The sequence below is a fragment of the Taudactylus pleione genome, unplaced genomic scaffold (assembly GCF_031769625.1).
Source record: "Taudactylus pleione unplaced genomic scaffold, aTauple2 ptg001956l, whole genome shotgun sequence".
Taxonomy (NCBI): Eukaryota; Metazoa; Chordata; class Amphibia; order Anura; family Myobatrachidae; genus Taudactylus; species Taudactylus pleione.
This window is the reverse complement of record NW_028286352.1, coordinates 2333625-2361299: the sequence shown is the minus strand read 5'-3', so window position 1 is coordinate 2361299 and position 27675 is coordinate 2333625. Positions and strand designations below refer to the sequence as shown.

The 27675-nt window shown below is 36.0% G+C and overlaps 1 protein-coding gene across 16 annotated transcripts in view; it reads right to left on the bottom strand.

Annotated features, from left to right (window-relative positions):
* GPHN (gephyrin) overlaps positions 1-27675 on the bottom strand; it is a 383133-nt gene that overhangs the window by 61835 nt on the left and 293623 nt on the right. For 5 of the 16 annotated variants that reach the window (XM_088465315.1, XM_088465310.1, XM_088465314.1 and 2 more), the window contains 4 exons: positions 26795-26851; positions 17177-17248; positions 13220-13261; positions 3778-3810 (listed from right to left, as the gene is read on the bottom strand). The exons of 2 other annotated variants lie outside the window; for them this stretch is intronic. In XM_088465315.1, coding sequence (XP_088321441.1) covers positions 3778-3810; positions 13220-13261; positions 17177-17248; positions 26795-26851 — 204 coding nt within the window. The remainder of the gene's footprint in view (positions 1-3777; positions 3811-13219; positions 13262-17176; positions 17249-26794; positions 26852-27675) is intronic. 9 more of the 16 variants (XM_088465311.1, XM_088465317.1, XM_088465327.1 and 6 more) reach the window with 4 other exon arrangements.

Genomic DNA, 27675 nt, shown 5'->3' with positions numbered 1-27675 from the left:
CATCACCAAGGGTTTATCCTAATAATGCAGAGCTAAGAGATTCTCTGCAGGCTGTGTTATATGACAAACGTTTTAAATAAAATGCAGTCATTGAACATGTAACTGAATTAATCATCCCCACAGTCTAATTTATTCCCTTTAATCAGCCAAAGGTCTCACCAATATAGATTCTGCCTTGATATCGGCAACCGCTTATAATTTAAATTGAAAGGTGATTAGTGAAATTGAGAAAAAATCATGACTTGGATATAGTTATCCAAACCACAAACGATTTAATCCAACCTGAATTTAAAAAAATAGAAACAAAAACAGTACAATGCTTAGCGTTGAATCTAACCTAATAATTATGTGCATCCCTACTCAAAAAAGAAACACAGAATTACACATTTTTGCTGGATGAAAAATGATTTATGCTGCAGGACCAGAAACCCATTATTTTCCTCTTTTACTGAAGATATGAGGTAAAGGTTTTAGGCTGTGAGTTGCAGACAGCCGCAAGACGTCATTGATTTAGAAGACAGTTTTAAAGAGTCAACAGTTTAAGCATAAGCGCAAGCACTGTGCGACTTGGTAGTGCGAGCATCTTTTTACCTTCATATGTATCTTATTAGCAAAGTGGTGTGAATTGTATGCACAAGCAGCTTCTGCTGATTAAAATGATATGCAGCATGCCTATATTCTGTGTGTGACTGTTGCTGCATCTGCATGCGAAATGCTACCTTACAGTGTCACAGCATCTCAAACTTTAACGTAGCATTTCACATGCAGATACAGCCAGTGTCGCACACAAAACATAGGCATGTCGCATTTCATTTTAATCAGCAGAAGCTGCTTGTGCGTCATATTCATATTGTTTTACAAATGAGACGCATTTGAAGGTAAAAAACTCACATGAAATGAAGCTTGGCGCTACTGAGTCATGCCACGGCATGGTGCCACTAGAAGGACTGTTTAACACACAAGAAAGTAAGATGTATGTGGATCCATCTGTACAGAGGATTTAAGACATTTAGCAACATTTTTAGACTTCAAAAAACTGCATCAAGTATTACATGCAATTTCTGGTTGCGATGCTCCTTCTCTTTTATACATTGGCTAGGGTCATAAAAAGCCCAAATGTAGCTACATAAATCCTGTGACTAAAAGATCTTTACACACAACAGTGTAACCAATAAACACAAAACACAATAGGGCTGATGCAGCGTTGGAAGTAAATTGGGTCTTAATTGCTCCAAAGAAGTGTGTTGTTTCGAAATAAAATGAATATATTTGACTTCATACAGAGTTGGCTGTATCTCGTTAGGCCGGGGGTGTCCAGCAGAGGGGGACAGCTAGAATGGAGGTTATATAAAGAGTACTTCCGAGCCACATAAATCTGAGACAGAGTCACAATAATGCAAATCAGCGCGAAACGTGTCACAAAGCAGCCCGACTCTACTAATTAATTTTTCATTACTTTGTGAAGTGGGTGGCAGCTGTGGATCCCAGGAGACTTGCCTGTTCTTCCCAGAGTCCAGGAATGCAACCTGAGGTTCGGGAGTTTCCCTGATGTTCTATGATAGTAGACCAGCAAGATGTTTACGTTTTGTTTGCTACCTGTAATCAACAGTGCACACTTGCGCTGACTTTATACTTGGTGCAAAGGATACACATACAAACAATGTTGGCTTACTCCCAACTCTGCATAGCCCGTAGTTATCTCAAGATGCTCTCAATGAACTTTGCCTAAGTGAGAACTCCCCATTACATCCCAGTTCCGCTTCTTCGTTTGTAAGTTTTGAGGCAATCTAAAGGTCTATAACTCTGCTTCACCTGTATTTGCGTGTGAACATACCCAGAGCATGCGCAATTCACGCAAGATACGCCCTGCAAATAAACAGAAGTTCAATTCTACCTCTGGAATAATGTGTCGTCTCATGAAAAGTAATTGCTGAGCTTTATGAACTGCTGTAATGTTCACATGGCACTAGACATTTTATTCATTTATTTCTCAGCTGCACAGCGAGACTACAGAACCTTTACTGCAACACGCATTGTACATCAGTACACTTTATGTACAGTATACATGTGCTAGATGAGCTGTGCGCAAGAACACATACAGGGATTTGCCATCATACAAAGTAAACAGCACTGGTTCTAAAAGGTCTAATACGCACACACACATAACATAAACACACATACATATATATACACGCACATATATACATAACATAAACACACAAACATATATATACACACACACACATATATACATAACATAACCCCTCAAACATATATACATACACAAACACATACATATATATACACAAACACATACATATATATATACACACACACATATATACATACACAATCACATACAAATATATACACACACACATATATATACATAACACACAAATATATATATATATATATATATACACATACACATATATATAACATACACACACACATATATATATATATACACATACATAAAAACACACACACACACACACATATATATATATATATATATATATATATAAAAGAAAATACTATATATAATATATATAAACTAAATAAACATGCAAGAGTAAAGATTTGTTTAAGGTACAATAATGTACAGAGATACACAAACATCAAGACTTAATGAAACAGATAAGGAAAGAGGTGTACAGTATAGATGCATGTTTATGTTCATGGTGTGTATGCCAACGATGTGGAATAAGGACAATGGCTTAAACAATGATTCTCCATGGAGTCACAGCAGCAGAGCAGGCTATGACAGCAGAACGGGAAACCTTCTGTTGTCCATATGACACAGACCACAAACTCACATGTATCGACTGATGCTAAATAAGTGATTGTCAGTTCTTATTAATTACACACAGCTGTTACTCGTTAACTCGTTTAAGTGAAATTGCCAACACATAATAGAAAGGAACAGCAGACACCTACATGTTACCAAACTTGTACAGCACACAGGAATGTGTTTATATGTACGTCTCATGTGGTAGGTAATTGTAATAAATGTTTTAATGAATCTCCTAATTAATTACAACTGTAGTAAAGCTGTGTATCCACTTGCCGATTGTAATGCGCGATTCAACGATAACGATATTGCAATAGTTCGATCACTCATTAATCGTGCATAAATCGGGCACTAAAATGTAGGAATCGACCAGCGATGCACGCTCCCGCTGGTCATTTCCGAAATTAATCATCACCCGAACATGCCGGTCAATCTGCCAATAACGACAGATTGCCCATGTTCGGGGATGAGGGAGGGTGTCTACACTGAACGACATATTGTTCAGTGTAGGCACTACACCCGGTCAGGAATGACAATGTCGTAATCGTACTGTCTTTCCATAGTCAGGTAGTGGATGCGCGGCTTTAGACCTAAAGGAAGCGGGATCCCAAAAACAAGTCCAAGAACAGATGAATTTGGGAACGAGCGCAGCTCAGTCCATGATGGCAGGAGCAGGTAAGGCTGTAATCATTCTCATATAACTAATCGCTCGGAGACCATTGACTAGACTGAATGGCAGATGGCGTGATGGATGTAGGAGTTACTCGTGTGTTTCTGCTCACTAAAAACACAACGTAAAATGTATAGGTACTTCAATTGCAAGATATGCAAAACCATATTATGAGAAGAATAGGAGAGTACCAGTTCCCAGACCAATGACACAATATACACACTACAACAATCAGAATGGAAGCGTGAGAAAGTTGAAGCAAAGCAAACCACTGAATCTACAGAATGAAACGTAAAGTCAAAAATACAACCTGAGAAAAGGATGGGGCAGCAATCCAAATGTCCTGGAAAAAAAATGTGTGATGATTTTTTTTGTTTTTGTTTCATCAGCCTGTTGTTTTTCAAGGAAAAAAAAAAGCCACAAAATCATGTGAATTATGAACAGAGCAGCTGTGGCTCACACAAACATCCTTGCATCGCAGCAGAACACATCGCCGAACTCCAGAAACTACACAGCAGTTACGGCCTGTCAGAATTGTTAGCAGTGAACTCTAGTCAGAACACAATTAAAAGCATAAACATTTGCACTGGGTTGGTAGCATGGGCAAAAAAATAAAAAAAATTACATGAAGGAATGGAATGGTACAAAAAAGTCAAAAATAAAATAAAAAAAATTGCAGTTCCCTTCAGGTGTTTCCCTGCTAATGAACTCTGGGAATCTGACTGCTAGTTGATTACTTACCTGTTTTATTCAGCTAAATGTGATCTTATGTCACACAAGTTTCCCTGAGTTATATGGGTCATCATTATAACACTGTTGACATTTAGCACATTTGGATTGAGCAGATATAAAAAGTTACAGGTTTACAGTTTTACCTTCAGCGACCATCAGTAGTTCTATTTGTTCTTTAGTGAATCGGTCATCTACACAAACAGGAGGCAGCCATTTTGTGGGATACACCAACATTTATAAGAATGCAAGTCATTAGGAACCAGTGATTGCTTTGAGGAATTTCATGGGCATAATAATTATGAGGCACACATTCATGATACAAAATGGTTGCCATACAAGAAACAAAATGGATACCTTCACTCTGTGTAGGTGGCAGATGCTCCTTAGTTAATATATACATAATATCATCCTGGGTGCCAATTGAACTTTATTAGTATATCAGAATAATGTCCACCATGAACTTGGCTATATTTGCCAAGATTGGCTTAACTCGTGGTAAAATAACAGTCATCTTACAACTGGACTAATTAATATGCCCTATAATGAACTAAACTAGAGAGCCTATGGCAATAGCAGAGAAGCCTACCATGCCCCTGGATATCCTACTCCACCATAATACCAGTCAAGAGAAACTCCAACAGCTACTGTATTCTCTTACAGCAACAGATTAGGCAGAAATGGCAGCTGACCCAAAGACAGGCCTGTTTGCAGTCAGTGAGCGATGGTCAGAATTATTTGTATGTTAAATATGAATTTCCCTTCCGCCATGGTTTAAAGTTATGTACAATTGTTTAATTATCTATGAGAAAGGGCCAAGACAAAATATGTATTGCAGACCAAAATGTATCTCCTCTACTGAGTCAACTGTGCCTACGAGAGTGAACTAGCAGGAATGAAGTGCACAGGTAGGACAGCCCACTGGACCCCTGCCAAGCTCTTCCAGGACCTGTAAAGCCTCCTAGATTTTCCGGAAGTCTCCTACATTTGATCTCTTTCTCGGTCACAACTTTATTCTTTAGTCTCCCAGACGTCATTAGACTGGGAGACGGTGGGTAATATGGGAGCGATAGTGAGCAACATAGCAATGGCGGCGTCCTCTTCCATACTCCATATAGTAAAGTAACCGCTGTGCCTGGAGTAGTCGTCATCACTACATCACTCCCAGTATATTGATTTATGAAAAGTGGTGTTGTCTATGTAGTGGGGAGCTAGTCTCCGATTGGAATGCAGTCCAGTTGTTATGGCAGCTCTCTGCCCATTTCCCACTGAGATGAAGGAACTGATTTAACCATAAACAGGAGGAATGAGCATTTGTTGTCACCAGAGATGTAAAGTTTATATATGGCTCTGTATTGTATGGTTGTCCATAAGGGGTTGGATAGGGAATGCCGATGCTCGGGTACCCGCGGGTCAGAATCTGACAGGGTTAGGATACTGACATCTGTTGGTAGGTATCCTACCCCTACCTCCCTGCACCCTAAATCTACTAACCTTCCCCCCTAGTGCCTAACCCTACTACTTAATGTCGGGATGCCGGCACCCGGGATTGTGACTGGTGTCGGAATTCCAGGATCCTGATTGTTGGCATCCCGCACGCTGGGATTTAAACTACATCCCGTCCATTATCTTCATATTGTATATTACTCCATAGAATGCTCTTGGGATTGAATATACAGATGTGTCCTCAAACACCTAGGGGTATATTTACCAGATGCCAAGTTGTCAGGGACCTGGTGCGCCGAGAGGGGCTGTTTGGCAACACTGAAGCCACAGTGAATGAGGACACATCTGTATGTAACTAAAATAGGCTCTCCTTTAAATACCGTTCAGATTGGCCTAGTTTGTATCTGATTACAGCTCATGAACTATAAATTGTTCATGGGTTTAATTGACTGTATAAACCACGCCAACACTACAGAAACCATGCCCACGTGTTTCGCCATCATGTAAAAACTCATGATCATTGCTCAAGAGTGATATTTATTGTCTTAAGCCGCATACAGACTGGACGATATCCATGAACGATATCGTTCAATGATATATTCTGCATATCGTCCAGTGTGTACGCGCCTTAAGGTTCACATCTGTGATCTTTATGAATGAGGTTCACAGATACACTAAGCTACAAAGCTGACTCAGGGACTGAGGGAGGGCAGCTACAACCGGAATAAGAGACAGTGGCTGTACTGCTTGCGATCTCCAGTACACAGAAGCAGACCATTGTGGAGTACTGATAAAGTGAATGGGAGAAATAACCAACATGGATTAATAAGCAGAGAAAAACTGAATGGATAAGCCGTTTGAGCAAGTGTGATGAATTGGTGGACTTCGAAAAAGATAAAATAAAAATGGGTTATAGATAAAAAGAGGGAAGCCAAATTATAGGCAACTGATCTGTAAACTGTCAATAGATAAGGAACTTCAGACAGAAGCTTGCTGGAGCTAGTGTGGCTGTCCTCTGCTGTGTCTATAGTTTATACTGCTCAATGCGTGGCAAAGGGTAAAACAATATTGTTAAAAACAAAATATTGGGATAAATTTTAATTTACCATTTTGGCATCTGACCCTTAGGGGTCTATTTACTAAAGTGAGAGTCTTTAGAAGTGGAGATGTTGCCCATAGCAACCAATCAGATTCTACTTAACATTTAACTAGCACCTTCAAGAAGATAATAGCTAGAATCTGACTGGTTGCTATGGGCAACATCTCCACTTCTACAAACTCTTACTTTAGTAAATTTACTCCTTACAATCTAATTTGTCTAATTTGGAAATTCTAAAACAGGCAATGATCATGTAATGGTAACATGTAATGTGAATGGTGTCGCTTAGGAACAAAACAAGTTTAATTTTTTTTCTGTAGCCTTTATATGTTGTGTGGAAGATTACACTTAAACATAAGAAACTACTGTGTTGTTGCAATATTATGGTAATACCTGCTGGTTTGGAGTGTTATTTGTGCATAGAGAAGATAAGAAGTAAAGGTATGGAATTAATCTGTTTAAATGTTCCATTCAGACATAAAACCGATTTTACCAACTACTCTAAAATTATCACATTTCCTCTCTAAGGGTATATTTACTAAAGTGCGTTTTTTTTTTAGAAGTGGAGATGTTGCCCTTAGCAACCAATCAGATTCTACTTAACATTTATCTAGCACCTTCTAGAAGATAATAGTTTGAATCGGATTGGTTGCTATGGGCAACATCTCCACTTCTAAAAACCCGCACTTTAGTAAATATACCCCTAATAGTCTTATTCTTGCATCCATCCAAAATGTTTTTCCTAACTTGCTGTCTATACTTTTGGTTTTGAGCAGGACCGCTAAGTGAGAGTGGATGTAATTTTCCAATTTGGCCACCCATGTGAGTTGTACTTTGGTCTGAGTAGTTGTGAGTGCTGAGTGACTGGATCTGTTTACAATTGAGTTAATTGGTGTTGGCCAAAAGGGATGAACTAAGACCCCTGGATCAGCTGGCCCCAAAACTACATGCGAGAGCAGCTGACAGTGGAGAACACAAACCACCTGGAATGTGTCCTCTGCTGACTGATTTTTATAAGCTCAGAAGACAGGGACGGTGGCTTCCAATGTCAGCTATACATTCTCACTCTGAGGAACATGTACCCACAGACTGAGCACTCTCAGTAAATTATATTAACTTTAAATTAACCACTTAACTGCCGTGGTCATATGGGATGCAAATGCAGCCAGCTGTGCTTCAGCTGACAAGGTACGCCCGCACCGCCGCGCTGTGTTTTTGAGGAGGAAATGTGTTCTACACATGTTCAGAACGAATCTCCTCTGACTCCCTGGACTTTCCTGCGGTCCGGCAATTTCTGACCGGTTTTCTTGGAAAAATTAAGTTTAGTGGTTAATGTCAGCAAAAATCACCATGTAATGTGTACACTATGGGGCCTTTGGAATCCAGCCAATGTCCCAGAAAGTGGGATGCTGGTGATTAGAATATAGGCACCGGAATCCCGACACTTGTCAGAATCCCGGCAGTGGCAACCTGAAGGTAAATAGCGGGGTTAGGCACTAGGGAGAGGGTTAGGCACTGGGGGGATGGTTAGGGTTAGGTACTAGGCAGGGAGGGTTAGGTACAGGGTGTGGGGAGGGAGGGTTAGGGATAGGAGAAGGGTTAGAATACATACCGACAGGTGGCAGTATCCTAACCCTGTCGGGATGCCAGCGTCTGGATTTTGATTGCCAAGATCCTGAGCGCTGGCATCCAGTACCTAGTTATTATGTAATTTGCGAATGGACACCTATAGCTGAGAAAAGGCTAAAAGCTAAACCTTTCTTACTGTAATGTTATTTTCTGATGAGAATCTTTATGGAATTTATATCTGAAGTACTGGTTATTCCCAAATGCCACTGATATATGTGTTAATGTTTCTCTTGCAATTCATGGACGGCAATGTGTGTGTGTATGTGCGTGAATATATATATATATATATATATACAGTATATATGTGTGTGTGTGTGTGTGTGTGTATAGCACACGTATACATAAACAGGGAGGTGGTCAATTAGTAAGTCGGAATGATGATAGAATGCAGACATGTCAGCATCCTCTTGTCATCATTACACTGTCGATATTCTCAATGTTGACGAGTCATACCTAACCCCATAGACACGCATAAGTGCCATGAAGAAAAAAAATTGCCTACCCCTTTTGGCATATTTGTTTTTTGTAAACAATGTTTTATTTTTTTATATCATGTAATCAAAATGGATGTATTCTTACCACTGATCAACATTAAATGTTTGCAACAGATTCAAAATAAAATACAAAAATCACAACTCTCAAGGTTTCTCTTCATTAAAAATAATAAAACAATAACTGGTGTATTAATTCCCGTTGTCAAGACATCTAAAGAAAGCTTGGAGTTATCTTCAGATAATTCATTGCTTGGCGTACACCTGTACAATAGCATGGGGATCCCAAAGTTGGTTAATGCATTTCCAAGAGGAACTTCATCTTGAAGATGAAGTAACATTCTAAGTAAATCTGAGGATATTTAACTGGAAAGCTCCTGTCAGGGGAGGGATAAGGACATGGCCAAATAGTTGTAATATCCTCAAGAGGACTGTTAAATAAATAATAGGATAGAATTCAGGCAGAGCAGCAAATTTGACTATACCAGGTCCTGCTCCATGCATGGTAGTCACAGAGCTATAATCTTTCAAAAGAATAGAGATGGATGCAACTGTCCAATGGACGACAACAGCTTGGGTAATTCAACTGTGCCTTATCAGAGGGTAGAAAGGAAAAACTCACATGACATCCGGCCTCTATAGATTGTATGAAAGCTGGTAGGAGAACCAAATGTCAAGTGATCTAAGAGTTCCTTGGAGGATGGACCAAGAGGGAACTTTTCATGACTCAACACCAAGCACTTTTTTGGCATTCATGTTAAGAACTTGATCACTATTATCAAACATGATTGTCAGTAATTTGCTTAAAAGATGCTTCTCTCCTTCAGGAAATGGAAAACTTGCAAAAACAGAAATAAAAGGGCACTGCAGTCTACAAACTAGGGAGATATCAGGACAAATATTCAAAGCATATTAAGTATTTTAAATAAAAAATAAGAACGATACTGGAATGGCAGAGTCTTAATCCCAAAAAGAATCTGTGGAATTATTTTAAAATGACTGCTTACTAATAATCATCAGTCAGAGCAATGCAAAGAAAAATGGTCACAAATTGTAATTTCAGAAGGGCAAAGATGAAGGAGAAATAAACAAAAGAGACATGGCGGTAATTGCAGCAAACTGCTTCCACAAAGTATTAAAACCAGGAGGTAAATACTTATATAATCAATTATTGATTTTTATTTGTTTTTAAGAAAAACAGTCATCATTTTGTTTTGTAAATCTATTTTTTTGTGTACCAGTGGTAAGAATTCCTGAGTAAATCAATTCTGATTTCTTCATGAAAGAAAATAAGATTTGAAAACTGTTCAAGGGATAGTGCAATTTGATATGCAAATTTTTTTTTATACTAAACCAAAATGACTGGACACTGCTCTGTGTACCTCCAAAGAAAGGACAAGTAGTATATTTTTGGTCTATGAAAATTTAACCCGTATACTTGCAAGCAGCCTATATTTTCTATACGTATTATTTGGGCAGATCAGGGGTGTGGACTATATTGTCCTTAAATTACATTCCGGCATGTATGAACTGGATTTTTGTTGGGCAAACTGGAATATATGGCCAGTCTATAACTACAAAAATTAGAACATTTGTAATTTGATCATTTAGCCTGAGCATTGAGGAACCAATAAATTGCCAGAAAAAATTTAATTGGACATAGATTTGGTAAATTGATTGTGATTTGTCCAAATTAATGCATTTTGTGTTTCCAGATTTTAGCTGACACTGTCACAACCTACTGTAATATGACACCACACCACTTTAATATAACATACCAAATATATAATAATTATTAAAATACGTATTGCAATGTGCATTGATAATAAAGCTTCATTTTGACATCACATTAACATGCTTTTTAATAATTTGATTAAATGAGTTTATATTCATATAACTGCATTACAGTTACATACAGCACCCATATCATGGCTAAGCCAAATGTGTACATTCAGAACCCCATGTTCATTGACAGAGTGCCTGGAAATGTTATTTAAAAAACCTAGGAGAGACAAATTAAATAGACAAATGTGCTGATTTTTTAATGTTGTAAAGGGTATTTTAAAGTGTCAGTTTATTTACTAATTAAATACACAATTTTTATTTTATAATGTTTAGGGTAGATTATTACATTTGAGTTGAACCACTGTTTTCAGTAGTGTAATTTTAATTTTCTAAATAAGCATGCATATTACTGTATATGTTGAAAAGGATTAGCACTACTTACAACATATGCTGATAAATTAGTAAATTGAATTTCTAGTCATCTTTTACAAATTCAGATCAAAGAAAAAATGGCAATGCTACTCTTTAGGGGAAATGTTTACACATGAGGTCAAAACTTATTTAACTTATTTCTAAGTTGCTGTTTTCCCTTCAAATTTATACAAACTATATCAAAACATGCAATTCTCACTTAAAAAATATATAAATATCTTCTAACTTTCAAAACAATTTTAATCAAAATACACAGAATCTAAAATAATTTTGAAATAATTGCAAGAGATAAAGTCTAAATCCTTGCCATACATACAATGTATTTGTAGGTGGAATTTGATAAGTTGAACAAAAATGGAAACTATCACTTACCTGTGTTGCAGTGATCAACCAGATTTGACGTTTCATCAGAGGTTTCCAGAGGTTTAGGGAGGCTTGTCCATGCTGCCTGTATGAAAAAAAGGATTCTTCGCCAGGAGGGAGGAGAGTTCCCCATGTCTTCCCAGTTGGGGATATTTGCCTCACTTCAGCCAAGACTGCCTCTTTTTATACAGGCAGCAGATTGTCCTTCACCAACACACGGCTAGCAGGACAACCTCCATGTGACCACTGGATACGTCAGGGGATCCACTGTACTTGGTGGATAGCTGCACCACAAAATATAAAAGTTTGCATTTTTATTGAATTTATAAAATTCCACCCTAAACTGAAAATCACACTTGCAACTTTGCAGGGATATAAATTTGACTTGTAGATAAAATGTAGACTCCTTTGCATAGGTATGACATGGCTGAAATATTCTACCTTGTATCAAATCTGCTCAACAACCATCATGGTATGGACTGTATGCTTGCCAACTGGAGAGGGCTTATCAAATAAAAAGGCCCTCATAACCATTGTGATTTCTACTTTCCGGCCCTCATCCAAGTATCTCTCAAATCAGTCATTGAACACTGTGCATTCACAAAGACTATGTCGCAAATTAGTCTAAGGATGGGTGATTATTGTTTTTCTCAAGATTAACCAGTATACCAAATATTATCCCACACTTTAGCCTAAATACACAAATCATGCTGATGTCCTCATCTCATGATAGTATATGATGATACTCTGCAAAGTTAATCCATGTCCCCTTGTGAAACCTAGGGCCATGTGAAGGGACGTGAAAAGTATAATACTGCCCACCAAAGTAATGGAAGTCAGAAAAATAACAGTAAGAAATTATATTTATATTTGATAATTAATAATGTCATGGTTCAGCGGTAATAAAACTCATACAAGTTTTACTAAATATTAAACCTTGCTGTACTGGATCCTGTACTTATAGGCATAAATGTAATTTAGAATGACAATTTTTATCTTTTTAAAAAGTGATGACTATCTGAAAATTAGCAGTAGGGTTGATCAGACAGCTAATTGTAAAAAACGGTTTACTCTCACAATGACATCACAACACAGCAGCATAGTAAAGAATTTCAAAAACAATGACTGCTGTCTTTATTTCCACCTATTATAGTCCAGTTATTAAGTGTTACTGGAGTATAATCTGGAGCATCGAACAGCATAAAGGTCTAACAACTGCCGTTTATTACAATTTCAGTACTGATATGTTGATAGTGTAACAGAAATAAATATATAGACACATTTTGGAAAATGTATTATAATCATTTACTAATATTTTAAAATAATTAAGACTGTGTAAAATACTTACTTTATTATATTTTTGAGAATCTCAAATTAAAAAAACACCTTAATTTTTATATTTTTAAACAATTACTGTAATTCTGTAGCCTACTTGAAATATTGAGGGGTCCAAGAAAATATTAATATATTATAGTAACAAACAATTTCTGGAAACAATAATCTGATGTGAATTCAATTTTCTGCTTCATGTGTCATCCAGTGACACTCTTTGTGCAGTTTACATATGATCTATATAGTGATAATTACAACAGCCACAGTGAAATTCAAACAGTGTCAAACATGAGACAAAGGTGAGCATGCAAATAAATACTTTGCTTCATATTCCAATTATTTCCCCCAACTTGTGCACCATTCAAGGCAAAAAAAATAAACACACGGTGGAGGTGAGGGTGAGCGTGTGACTATGTGAAAAGAAAACAAAATACGTGCAAGTATACCTCCGAAACACTATAGGTGGATGAGCAGGAAGGAAGCCGAGCCTGGTTGTGCAGTGAGGGAAAAGAAAACACGGTTAAATAAGGAATGGTGTTCAACAGAAAAGATTCAGGAGAAATTTTGTAAATGTGGTTTCAGCACTAAAACAGTAGCAGGGGGTTCATTTAAAATCACAGACAACTCTATTTTAAGCTCATGTTACATTGTTTAATATTATTGATGCATACGGAGGATTAATTAGATAAGCAACTTAAGTTTGCCAAAGGCTCTTGTTTTCCATATTAAACTACATATAACAAATTGGAGACCAATCAATAACGGCTTACAGTACATGCAAAACTATTGCATTAAAGGCTTGTCTAGTTCAACCAAAATTAATTTTTTTCATAACAACCTAAATGTCAGTGCCTACAGTAAATTTTTAATAATTAAAATGTGACATTGCATATTATATTATTTAGTCATTTCAAATAATCGCAGTGAAAACATTAAAAAAAAGAAAAAAAAAGTAAAACAAAATAATAAAAAAAATTGAAATTTATTTCCATATATTATAGCTAAAGTAATTGGGGGTATTACTCATTTAGTTAGTAGAAGTTTCATGAATTAATGAACATAGCCATAAAAATTATAGTAAAATAAATATTGCCTTTCTATTAGGTGACAATTGCAAGCAACAATCTACATACAAAACACATAGTAAAAACATTAAACAACAACATATGTGTTTATACAGGTTTTCAAATATTAATGTCTTTATTCTAATTTTGTAAAAATGTACAACCAGTTTGTTCCTCATTAAAAATAATTAATAAATAGGTATATGACATATAGTAAACTATAAAGCACCAATAATATACTTTATGTGAAAATAACAATTGTTTTTTTTTTTTTTTTACAAAATAACAATGTGAGCTTCTGCTAACTGGAGGAGAAGGATACTGTACTACAATTGTAAGGAGAACACAGACTGTTTTGAAATACCTGAGGTGTCTTTCTAAAATAGTCTGATATTTTAAAAACATTTTATCTGCAGTTATTACTAAAGCAAGTGATTTAGATGTGGGAAAAAATAATTAATTATAATTACATTTCTCATAAAAAAAAACCAACATAATTTGCTTTTATTTTGCCCACTTATTATATGAAAAATGAAGGACGGTTAGATTGACCAATTAACAGAGCAAGTTAAAATAATTGGTATATCCTATAGGTAAAACATTGTTTGTTAAATGAGTTCTATAGCAAATTACATGGGTATTTTTTGGCTAAAGAACTGAATGCTCTACCCTAATTTGAGGTATCAATTTACTATATCAAAGTAAACATGGTAATTTTTAAACATTGTATATAATGAGTAAATATCACAGTATAAATTAATGAATAATACCTTATTCATTGAATGTCAATGAACAAAGGATTGTTAGGCTAAGACATCATTGCTTATTTAATCACATTTTCTTTTCTTATTCAGGTATATCTTAAATTGCCATATACATCCAATGCTTTGTTAAAATTACTTTGCAATTCAAATGACAATCATATCTACGAGCAGTTTATTCCATACATATGTAAACTTAATGTAATTTAGTCACATGACAATTCAAAAGCTATATAAATTTTCAATGTAACTATACTTGGTATGTCCTAAAGAAAAGTTATTGTTCATATAGCTATGGGTAGAATCTCTTCAGTTGAACCAAGATCTGCAGACTAAACAATAGGTATAGTATGTGATCAGTTCAAGTTGGCTATACGATGAGCTTATAAGGCATATTATTGCATTTTGTGCATATAGTTAGTAATGCTTTGTAGTAATAGAGGAATTTAAAAAATATTATAATTTATGTAATTAATATCCTTAATAATGTAATTTTATTGTTTTATCGAAAACAAGTTTCTAATGACATTTTCCAGGTTTTTAACAAGAAATGCTGGTAAATAAATACTTTTGCATGGATGGACTTCAGAATTATCCAAAAATAATTTAAGTTACTGAAGATAATTTATAATCGGTTTGGAGTATCAAAAGTAGGCTGTTTAAGGTCATATATACTATATGCGTGAATAGTTTAACTAAGTCCTAACACAAGATGCATCGGTTCCTTGGCTTCACAGCAAACATTTAGTAAACAAAACAAACAATACACATAAAAATTCAACTCCGTAAGGTATACACAAAATGTAGAAGCAGCTGAAAATTATCCTAGCCACATACAATTACAAAATAGAATGTACGTCATCAATTACATATTTACGAAATAGAAATTGAATATTACTTTTGAGCTGAACTTTTAGAGCAGAGAAAAAGGAATCACTTTTTCAGCTACATATTTAAATAACCATTACAAAATGCAGCCCTAATGGGTACATATACCAGCTTAATACAAAAAATTTCTAAAACATAAGTCAACATTTTTTGCTTCTTTGCATATTTCTTTTAAAATGATGGGTTTCTACAAAACATGGCTTTCCTATTAATAAAGCAAGTGATTACAACAGCCTAGCCATAGTTTATTTTTTTCTATCTTAAAAAGGTATAATTAAATTGTAAGTAGCCTATTTAAAAAAAAAAAAATATATATATATATATTTTACAAATTTATAGTAAATATGAAAAGTTACATTAACTACAATTGATGCATTGTTAGTTTTTTTTTTTTATATATGTATATAAGGCGCTGAAAGAGGGTCACTGAGGGTGGGTCTCACCAAGAAAATCAATTGAATAATGTAAAAATAAATATAATTGTAAATATATAATGCATATAAAAATCAATAAACACACTTAAATTTGCTGCCGTATACCAGAGTAGTCTCTCTGGGAGACAAACACAACCAAAAATGTATATAGACAAAATTGTATATAAACACTACGGCGCACGTAGTGTTTATATACAATTTTGTCTATATACATTTTTGGTTTAGTTTTTTTTTTACCTGCAATTATTTTGAATAACACTTTTTTTCAGATAACATGTTACCATTGTATTACATTCAAAGTGTTATATCATGTCAGTCATTCATAGCCAAAGCAAACAAATTCAGTCTACTGGCTAATGGAACAGATTTACATTGCAAGCATCAAGACTATTTTGGTCTACTTTACATGCTTGACAATACTATCTCTACCAATCTTAAGTAATCTTAAGAAGCATACAATTTAAAAACATTATATTAACCAATTATGGGTGTAACTTCAGATAACTTCAGATACACTGCACCGCCAACTAGTAAACTTGACACAAACATTTCAAGTGCATGGATCAAAGACACAATGCAACAACTGGTTATTTTATACATCAAGTTCAAATACCTAAAATAATCACAGATGCCTAAAAACTTTCCATCTCAAGAAAACAACCTAGCTTATCTGTTGTTCAGTTATTTTGAATAATATGTTTAGTTTTAGTTGTTTTGAATATGAAAAGTCTCTTAATCATGACAGAATACAATTTTTCTTCCATAAGAAGTAATGCTTAATTTAGAAAATGTAATTAGGCTGTGAAACAAACAAGAACAATAAAACACTAAAGAACAACAACACATCAGAGCCAAGGCATTAAATAATGTAATGAAAAATGCAATTTGCTGGATAGATTTGAATGAATTTGCCTTTCTTCTAAAAAAATAATTCAAATATTTTCTGGCTACGGATATCTTATTTCAAGAATAAAATTATACTGGTAACTTCAAAGCGATATCAAAAAAGATATAATTGTTCTTTAAAAAGAGAAATAGCAGTGCACTAGTCCAGTTTTTTCCACAAGCAAGGTCTCTGCACATTCAAATGAAACCCCTGCTAATTTAAAAAATACACATGGAAAAATTAAATGGATAAATGGGGAAAGCTAAATGAGGGTGGTAAATATTTAGATTATTGGTGCTACTGGCCAGCATAAAATTAAAAGAAAAAAAAATATATGCATGAAAATAATAATCGCCGAGTTAAATCGTACATTTACTCGGAGAGAGTATCCTTTGTCATTGCCTTGAAGGTGATCTCTGAGATTCTCCAGTTTTCGGTGAAGCTATATGTGGACATCAGAAAATCAATTGAAAAAGCATCCTGTTTCTTAAAAAAAAAGAATGAACAAAAACTTTTGTTTCAGTTTAAAACATTTACTGCTATCATTAGCAAGCAACTAAATAATACATATTTTCTTTTTACTACATAAGACACATAGCATGCACTGTGGCAAATATAAAATAACTCATTGTTGGGATGGAATACAATTCTTTTAAAAGGTGCACTTTTTAGAACAGTAATTGCCAACTCAAATCTTTACACATAACTATCAATAAGAAATTATAAAATGCAATTAAGTTCAATAAAAAAGGCATCTTTAAAATGTGAAGCTTTAAATGTCTCTCAAAACAGAAGGTTTAAAATTCACAGAATTATGCAGATGTGATTTTCTATTGCTGAATTGACCATATAAGTAACGTGTAGTTTTTCAGATGTTGATTTAACAGTATAACAATATGATCAAATGAGATTTTATATATATATATTTTTTTTTGATTCATCCAATAAATTGGTCTAGTTATTGTACACAATGTGAAATTATGACAAATTGATATTTGTTAGAAAAATAACTTTGTTCCCACAATAATTTTTCATGGATGCACCAAATCTATAAAATGAAGGCTTTTCTGCTAAATACAGAATTCAAATGATTTGGCCTTGTATACAATTAAAAACACCTATCCAGAAGGAAGAGTGGGGGGCGGGGGTGATGTTGTACAGGAGCCGGTGTCTGTAGGTGGTGGATGTTGGGAGCGGAGTAGAAGTAGGGTAATAAAAGTGTAGATTACTAAATTGTGCAACAAATCATACTTTAGTGATGGAATAAATAGTTGCATAACCACGAAAGCTGAAATGTCAAATTCTAAATTTATTATTAAGGGAAATTTAGTATTGAGTATTTATGTAAATGGAAGATACATAAGAGGTAAATAAATAATTTAGCTGCCCATTTTAGTGCTCCATGGCTATTGACAGCTAGATACCACTTTATCATAGGTGATTGATCTGTCATGCTCGTTGACAGTGTGTTTGCCTAGGAAAACACTGAAAGGGCAAGAAAATATTCTATTAAAAATACTCTCCTCGCACATGAGCAATGCTGGGTACACACTAACAGATAAATTCTGCAGATCCAATAAAGGCTCTAATTTGATGGAACAATTATCGGATAAGTGTGTACAGTACCCTTAAACAATGAGCAATATCTAGCTCAGTATGTATTTCCTTCAGATCTCTTCAATGGCTTTGGGAGCTCAGGAACTGATCTATAGCACACTATCTCGTTCCAGACCTCCTGATCTGATTGCTGCAAACGCGTTTGAAGCCGTTTATCGGCTAACACCTTTTGTATACACACTATACAATTATCTGGCTGATCAGCCATAATCCACATACACAGTATACTGTAGTCTACAAACATGTTACTGGCAGAGGTGAGCTAAAATAATTTTGCCAGCTGTTTTACCCTTATTTGTAATCATGAAAACTTATTTTAAGCAAGGTGATATTTAGTATCATACAGTGTTTGTGACTATATAATCAGATCATATATTTGTTGAATCACCTAGTTCCATGGTTCAGGAATCACAACAACATACTGTAAAAGGTCATGGGACAAATGTAATAGACTGCGAGCCGGCACCGCGGGAATACATGCGAGTATGCCCGTATTGCTTTAAAAATACGGGCATACACGCATGTATTCCAGCAGCGGCACCGTCTCGCAGTCTATTACATTTAGCCCCATGTGTGCTAAAAATATCAGCATCCTTCTGATCACTGATATTTTGTGGAAAAAATAAAGTTAAGTCTCACGATAATCAATATATTATTCCATAATAGAAAGAAGAAAAAATAAGAACTTTCCACAAGCAGGTAACAAAAAACTCAATACCCCAAAAATGCAGAACTATACTTTAATAATTATACACCCACACCAAACACACATACTAATATTAAAGTCCAACTTTTGCATTCAACTAGAACATGGGTGGCCGAGCCACATGCGGCTCTTTTATTTTTCCGATGTGGCTCACGGCTCGGCAGACCCCCACTGGAACTGTGAACACTGGCCTCTGAAGCGATCAGAGGCTAAAGATGCCTCTGATCGCTTCAGAGGCCAGCGTTCCCAGTGATGCAGTGCGCGGGTGACGTCATGACATCAACCATGATGTGAGGAGCCTGCACACCTGCAGGATACAGTTAGATCAAGCAGGTAGCGGAAGCAGCAGCGGCGGCAGGACTCGGGAGTCCTGACGGCATGGAGTGGTGTCAGCATGAAGACAGGTAAGTTTCTTCACAGGAATGTGAGTGGGGAAGGGGAGCTAGTACTGGGGGCACTACTTTAGGGCGCATATCTACAGAGTGCATTGCAGGAGGGGCACAACTACTGGGTGCATTGCATAATGTGCACAGCTACAGGGGGCATTGCATAAGGGCCACAACTACACGGGGCCCTGCATAAGGGGCACAGCATAATGGGCACTACTGTCTGAGAGCCAGTGGAAGGGCACAGTCTGAGAGCTGGGGGGGATGATGCCTGCGCCTTCATGCCTATGGGGGCAGAGTGGGGCTGTTGATATAACTCCGGGGGGGTGGCTGGATTGACACATGAGGGGACGCTGCAATGACACATGAATGTGGGCTGGAATGGCAAGGGAGGGGGCTGGAGCAACACATGGAGCAGCTGAATTGTGTATTATGTGAATCTTGCGTTTTCAATGTATTTTATGTAGTTCTGGATTTCAAAATGTATTTTATGTGGATGTGGTTTTTAAAACATTTTATGTAGCTCTGGGTTTTACAGTGTATTTTATGTGGATTTCGTTTTTTTAAAACTTATTTTATGTGGATCTGGCTTTCTCAATGTATTTTATGTGGTTCTGGATTTCAAAATGTATTTTATGTGGATGTAGTTTTTAAAATAATTTTATGTGGATCTGGCTTGTTTCTATGTATTTTTTGTGAACGTGGCTTTTTCAATGTTTTCTATATTGCTCTGGCTTTTTCTTTCACTCCAACAGTGAAAAACTTATATTGGGAATATTATGTAAATTGTATATTTTCAATGTGCTGGGCTCGCTCCCAGCATGACTAAAACGAGAGGGGTGACACAAGGTCATGCTCCTGCAAATGTCATACCAAAGGCGTGTTCACAAAAATGGGGCATGGCCTTGTGACAGCAGGCCACGCCCCATTTTTGCTCGCGCTCAGGCTATCGGCTCCTTGACTACAGATATCTGGTTGGCTACCCGTACACTAGAACATAATTCAATTGACAAAGTATTTTTTTTAGAGACTTGTAACAAATGCTCCATCATGTGATGAGAAAAGTTACAATTATTCACAACAATAACAGCAGCAACAAGCTGGATGAATAAATATAACTACATAATAGAAAGCAATCTTGAGCACTACTTTCTGCAGATGACTGTAATGAAAGGCTTCCTGCTCAAAGTGAAGTGAATGCTCAATGCATGATAACATACTTCAAAAGGTGGTTCACATGAACACCAACTACACACGTCATTCTTCGGTGGATTGGCATTAAAGGGCTGATTCAATTAGAAATTGGTTTCCCTACCCTGAGCCAATTGGTTAACATGACACGCATTACATATGATATTTCATGAAGCGCGGTCCGGATAACCTAGCAAATCAAGTAGGAATGGCAAGTCGAGGATGTTGTGCGTCAATTCTGCAAAGCAACTTATATGAAGTACATGAAAAAGTGTTGAAATCATCTTGAACCACCATAAAAGTAGCTAATGAAATAGCAGGACACATAGAAGGTTAGTGGCCATAAGCAAAGTTAAGGCTGTTAAATTATGGCAAATGGTTGATTTTGGCAACTTTTATGGAAAAAAAAGATGATAGCCAGCAAGTGTATTTCAGCAGATAATAGAGTTTAGAGCAGGGTTATCCAAACTGGGTCCTGAAGGAACCCTAACAGTCCATGTTTTTTAGGATATTCATAGTTGTGCACAGATGGTGCAATCAAACTGACTGAAATACTAATTAGCAATATCAGGGACTAGAGAGAAACAGTTGCCCTTGCCAACTGATAATCAAATTACCCATACAGCAACCTGATTCTGCAGCTAGAGATAAGAAGCAAAGCAACTTCATGCAACTATTTTGTGCTTTAAGAAACAGGAAAATTATACTTTTTATTCCAACTCTTGCAAAGATAGATGCACTTTTACATGATGAATTAACTTTTTAAATCAGTGAAAGTTTTAATAGAATAAAGGCTTTAACATCTCAATATATTTTGTAGTGTTCACTCTAGCTCCAATGGCAGGCAGGGCGCCGGAGCTAGAGAAGGCACTTCCCCGAGCGTGCACCCGAAAAGGGGGCATGGCGATTTACAAGGGGGCGTGTCTATAAGATGCGTCACCCTTATCGTCACTCTTGGGGGCGTGCCCGGCTCTTACGGACACGCCTGGCAGCCCCCAAGCGCTGCTGACAGGGAGAATAGATGCCGGGTGCATGCGCCCGGCGTCTATTCACCCGCGGTGACCGGGTAACCGCATATTTCCCCACCCGCGGGACACTGCGACCCGCGGGTGAAGACGGTACCCGCAGGCTGTGAGGACAGGGCGCTTTTTTGCCCTCCTGAAGGAGGGCAGGGTGCTTTTTGCCCTCCAGAAGGAGGGCAGGGCGCCGCGCACTGCTAAAACAGCCTAGTGGGAAATCTAGTTTTGGATTTTGCCTTCTCTGATGAAATGTGAGTTTGGTAGGGCACATGTTTACGATGTTTAGTCATAGTGAGTTCTCATTTGTAAAAGGTGAATAGGAAACCATGTCAGACCGATAAAGGTGCGAGTGGTGAGTTGCCCTGTTGAGAACAGGATTTGGGGGGACATGATTAGAAGAGTGAATGTGCTGTTAGTAATGGTGCAAAGCTTGACCATATCTTATTATGGTGTTTGACTATCATACATGCCACTCTCCAGGAATGTCCAGGAGACTCACAAATTTTAGGATGCTCTCTGGACTGCAGGGAAAGTAGACCAGCCTAATGAATGCCCAGGAAGTCTGCGCTTGCCGATGCTACTCTTGGCGAGTTGAGTCAGCATGTCCTCCCTGCAGCACAATGACGTGGTCTGCAGCACTACTGTGCAGAGTAGGGGGGACACTATCCATGCGGACCTCAATACTCTGAGCTTCCCGAAGGGGAGCTAAAGAAAAACTGTAGTATGATTATGAGCAGTTATTAGGCCTAATTTCTAATACTTATATATATATATATACATAGTTACATTTAAAACTTATAATGCCTCATCTTAAGAACACAAAATAAATAAAAAAGAAAATATATATTTTTGTTTATTTTAGATGCTATTGCCCTTTCTTGTAATATGAATCTGCTTATTGATCATGCCTCACTGACATGCTGATGTCTTGTGACAATTTGCATGGCGAGCAGGTTAAGGGGCTGTGCCACCCTGCTCCTACACAGCTCATATTTACAATATGTCACAGACTCTTGTGCTGGTTTTGCAGAAGTCTGTTTTATAGGAGGAACCATGCATAATTTTGCTTCTTTATTCAAGAGTTATGGTAATTAGACAATATTTGTCATCATCGAAAGCACGTGTAATGTAATCAACTCTAATTGTAGTTTATCCGGATATGTGCCAGCATGGCCTGCCACTGATTTAGCATGCCATAATAGAAAAACAGTAGCAGGGAATGTTAGGATGTGTCGTTCCAAAACAGCTGAAGGGAAGCATGTTGAATACTCCTGATCTTCATGCTACTGGCAAGAGGCACTATTTGTACCCAACCAAATTAAGCATGTCTGGTTATTAAACATCATTCAAAAGGTACAATGTTTTCATAACCATCGAGAAACCCTCAACATTGTTTATAATATAAATTCCTCCAAACAGCATGTCAATCTATATTACCCCTGATCTTTATGTTATTGTACAATGGCTTACTTATTTGACTATACCTACAGTAGCTAAGAAATAATGTTGGTCCAAACTCTATTGCCTTCCCCAATATAAGGTAGCATTAATGAGTACTGTAACAATTTCAGACTGACAAACCGAACAGTCACACTTTGTCTAAATTATGAATATGTTCGGTGGTGTGCAGAGTGTTCCACATTATAAGAACATTTATCCTCATATGATTACCAAAATTAAGAAAAACACAGTCAAATGTTTGGTTAAATAAACTAGAAAACAGAATGATTTGCTGATACTGTTCAACAAATGCAGTTGCAGGAGGTCTACAAAATATGTATTTTGCCTATAAATACATAAAAATGCCCCTTTTTATATTTGACATGTAAAATGTCTAAATGTATTGATTTTGTAAAGCATTTAACTAAAACTCATTGTGTAATTTTTAACTGAATTATTCTCTGATTGGTTTAGCAGATTTGATCCCCTGTATTTATAGCAAAGTGTAATTCCCAACAACTAATGACCTGTTTTTCATACATCCTTTTGAACATTATAATTTATGGCATTAGGGTATATTTCAATTACCAATCAAACTAAGTTGTGCTACATTGAGGGGTAATTATAAATCATACTATATATACTGTAGATATAGGGAACAAATAAGTAATAAAAAAAAATTATGTACATTTCCAGAAAATGAAAAAAAAAGCAAAATGAATTACCAAAGTCAATACAAAAAATTATTTAACAAACAAATTAATAGACTTTCCCAATTTTAGCAGGGCAGTTCCGATTCCAGTTGATTGACTCACCATCTCTAGTGTCATTATATGTTAGTACTATTATTTAAAAATGAGGGTTGGGCATTACCTAGGGAATGTATGACACCCCAAGATGGCAAGTACATCCCTCCAGGTGTGACAAGACCAAACAGTACCCTTTTAAAATGTGGAGAACTATTCTATTTACTGTACATTTGGACTTTTAAAATACCAATTGTGAAAAAATTTACACTTCATGTATTCAGATCACTAAATGTTTTTTTTTTTTTTTATGTTTATTGTATTGCGTATGCAAGAGAATTAATAGTGCTGTATTTACCATAATTATGTTTTGGAAAGAACATTCAGTGCATGTACTTGCATGAAGTACAGTTTTCTAGCCCAATTAAATTTCCAATTTAGTTTTTTTGCGCGTGATACTAAAGCGCATAAATAATAAAGGTTATATATATCTATATGTCACCAAAAATTTAACCTGGAATCTCAGTGTTTTTATTCGGTCAGCAGTTTTAACCACTTTCTAAAACTCATCCAATAAAATAGGTATGATTCAAAAAGAATATGGAAAGCAAAAACAATAAAGAAAATAAAACTATATAAAAAAAGCAAAACCAACTGAAAAAATAATATTCATGGCATAACATTTTTAACATTTTAGATGTCTGTTCATATATGTTGTAATTGTGTTATTACTGTTGATTTAAAATATATGCAATATATATTATTCAAAGTTCTCTAAACTGAAATTTTAATTTTTCGTACTACAATAAAACTTTCAAAGTGTTTGCAATGCATATGTGTACATGAACAATACTTTGCATTGAGATACAAGAGCGCAATTTCTTCAAAACAACTTTGCAAAATAAATGGTGGTGTGATCAGGTTCTTCTCATTTTTCAAAAACTGAACAAAGTATGTGAAGAAAATACTGTCCAATGTCAACTTTAGTTTAGTTATTCATTAGTTCATTAATCCATTGAAGATTTGAAAGAATGTATCACTTTAAATTAAATGTTTTGATAATTTTAATTGCCTACTTTACAATTACCAGGGTTTTTCAAAAACAATATATTATATATAGTAGTCTCAGTAAAATTAAATTCATAGCACATCATTTAAGTTTATTTGATGATTTTTGTACTTTTGTAACTAGAAATGAGGAGGTTTACTTTTTCCTAAAGAGAAAAGGACTATTCAATTGGCCCGAATTGGAAACCGAATCCAAGATTTGGTGCATCCTTATACATTAATATTTTTAATTACATATTAAAAAAAATTATTTATTTTGTAGATTAATCAACAGTCATAAACACATTGTGTTTTTAAATAAATCATAACTAGTCCATTATATACAATAAGCAGTACAGCATATTAATTACAGTGATGTTATAAAAAAAATATACTTCACCTCTCCACTTTGTCTTTTTTTTATATTTAATCTGCTAACATAATAAGATCAAAACAGACTTATTTGGGAATTCTTACCAGTGAACAACTAGAAAATAACCCAAGATGTAAACTAATAAACAACTCTAAGGGCCGGATTCAATTAGCCTCGTAGCAGTGCCTGAGGCTAGTCAATTGCACCACGCCGTCAGCCCGCAGGCTACACTTAACGCACATTTCTGTTCACCCCCTCCTGAAGATCGCAAATAAATCTGCGGTAAGTAGGGTTTTCTGCCCTAATCGTGGCTTCCGCAAACAAGTTAGCTCATAGCTCCTGGCATTTGGGTTAACTTGTGTTAGCAGTGGATTTAACGCACGAGAAAATCAAGCCTAACTGAGTGCGGCCCTAAGGGGTAAATGTAATAGCATGCGACTTGCAGTCATTGGTGAGTTCCTGATGAGTTTGCCCAATGCGTTTATAGGGGGCACTCATTTAAAAGGCAAAACTAATCTGGTTTGCCTTTTTAAAACATTTAAATTTACTTTGCAAAATCCGCCGCTTCTTGGTGTTGTTAACCCCAAAATTTAAAACTGCATAAAAAGTTAAAAGCAAAACATAACAATTTGCAGTCTTAAATTTGTATTTGGGCTTTGTATTTAAAATCCTTCAATCTTGCTGTATTATTTGGGTCATTCTTAAAGGTAGCAGTTAGAAATTTGGCTATATCATGCTTCATCCATTTTACCCTCTATGTGTTGAAGGATACCGAGATGACATAGGACTCCTGGTGGCCTTCCTAATATGTGCCCTTAATCTATGGATTCTCATCTTAAAAGACAGTAGTCTAGTCTACAAAAATTCACTATTGTGTTATGTTCTTCCTTTCTTCTACCCTGGAGGGTATTCATTTTTTGTAAATCATTATCCTGATTGATGCTTTTCTGTAGCTTTTTTATTGTATTTGCTATAAATGTTCTTTAATCTTCATGCCACTTGTTTGGAAATAAATTAACCTGGGTTTATTTAGGTGTATGTCAAAAATGTATTTGAATGCTTTGCAAATTTAGATTACGCTTTAGTTTATTTGTGTGTTGGTCAGTGATAAGAATTCCCAAATAAAGGCATTATGATTCTATGATGCATGAAAAATGCCAAAGGGGTGAACACTGTTTATATTCACTGTAAATAAAAATACTGGACTTTATTATGATTTGGTGCAGAGCACAGCCAATACCCCAGAACAAAAAGCTGAATTGTATTGTACCATTCCTCAAAATTAGATTGGGGTTGGTAATTTTTATTCAGTGTGATATATGTAAAATGAAAACAAACAATCACAACTGATAAATTACAAAACAATCAAATAAAGAACGAAAAAATTGGGGGAAAAAAAGATACTTGGAAAAGAGAATGGCCATGACAAGTAATGATTACAAAAGGTTTTAAAACATATTTACTTTGATGGATCCAACTCTATTAGTAACGCCTTTGATTTCATCCGGCCGTCTAACTTGCTAAATTAATGGAAAAAAAGTGAACTTAAAAAAATAAATAAATCATTTTGCAAGATATACTCCTAGCTAAAGGAGAGAAAGATCAGTTCAGTTTCTAGGTTAAAGAAAATGCAGATATCAACAAATCAAACAAGATGTGTAACCAAAGAGTACTGATTTGTCAACAATCTAGCCTACTATATTAACAATTTGTTATTGCTGCATATTTAACATTCCCCATACAAATAGCAAACCCATGAAAGTTTAGGGCTACTGTGTACAAAAAGCAAAACTTTAAGTCAAGGTGGTTTAAGCAATACAAACAGTGAAACACTGTAAGATACACAATCTGACTGTAAGATTTCACAAGCAGGTCCCTCCATCCTATTCCAGTCTCTATTGTGTTCCTACTCGCAATAAGCAACTCTGATCTTTTCCACTCTTCCCATGACACAGGGTCATTGGCTGATACTGATTTAGAAGCTCACTCACTCAGTTGTTTAGTTATCTCATTATTAAAGTTTTGCCACCTATGCTGTCTGTTTAAACTTTGTTAAATTGCATTGTTTGTTTAAAATATTCCCTGTACGGTGCTACGGACACTTATGCTGGGCATACACTGCCAGATAAAATGTCTGTCAGACCGACAGACATTTTATCTGGCTGGCTGCCAGCCGCAGATGTCCGCGGCATACACTGTGAGAGAAATCTCACAGTGTATAGCCCGACATCTGCGCTCCGCCCCCGGGGGAGGAGGCATTTCCCTGTTCCTTCTGTAGGAAGGAACACAGGAAATGTCTATCTGTTGGCCGCGCTGGGCATACACTGCCCGATGAGGCCGACAG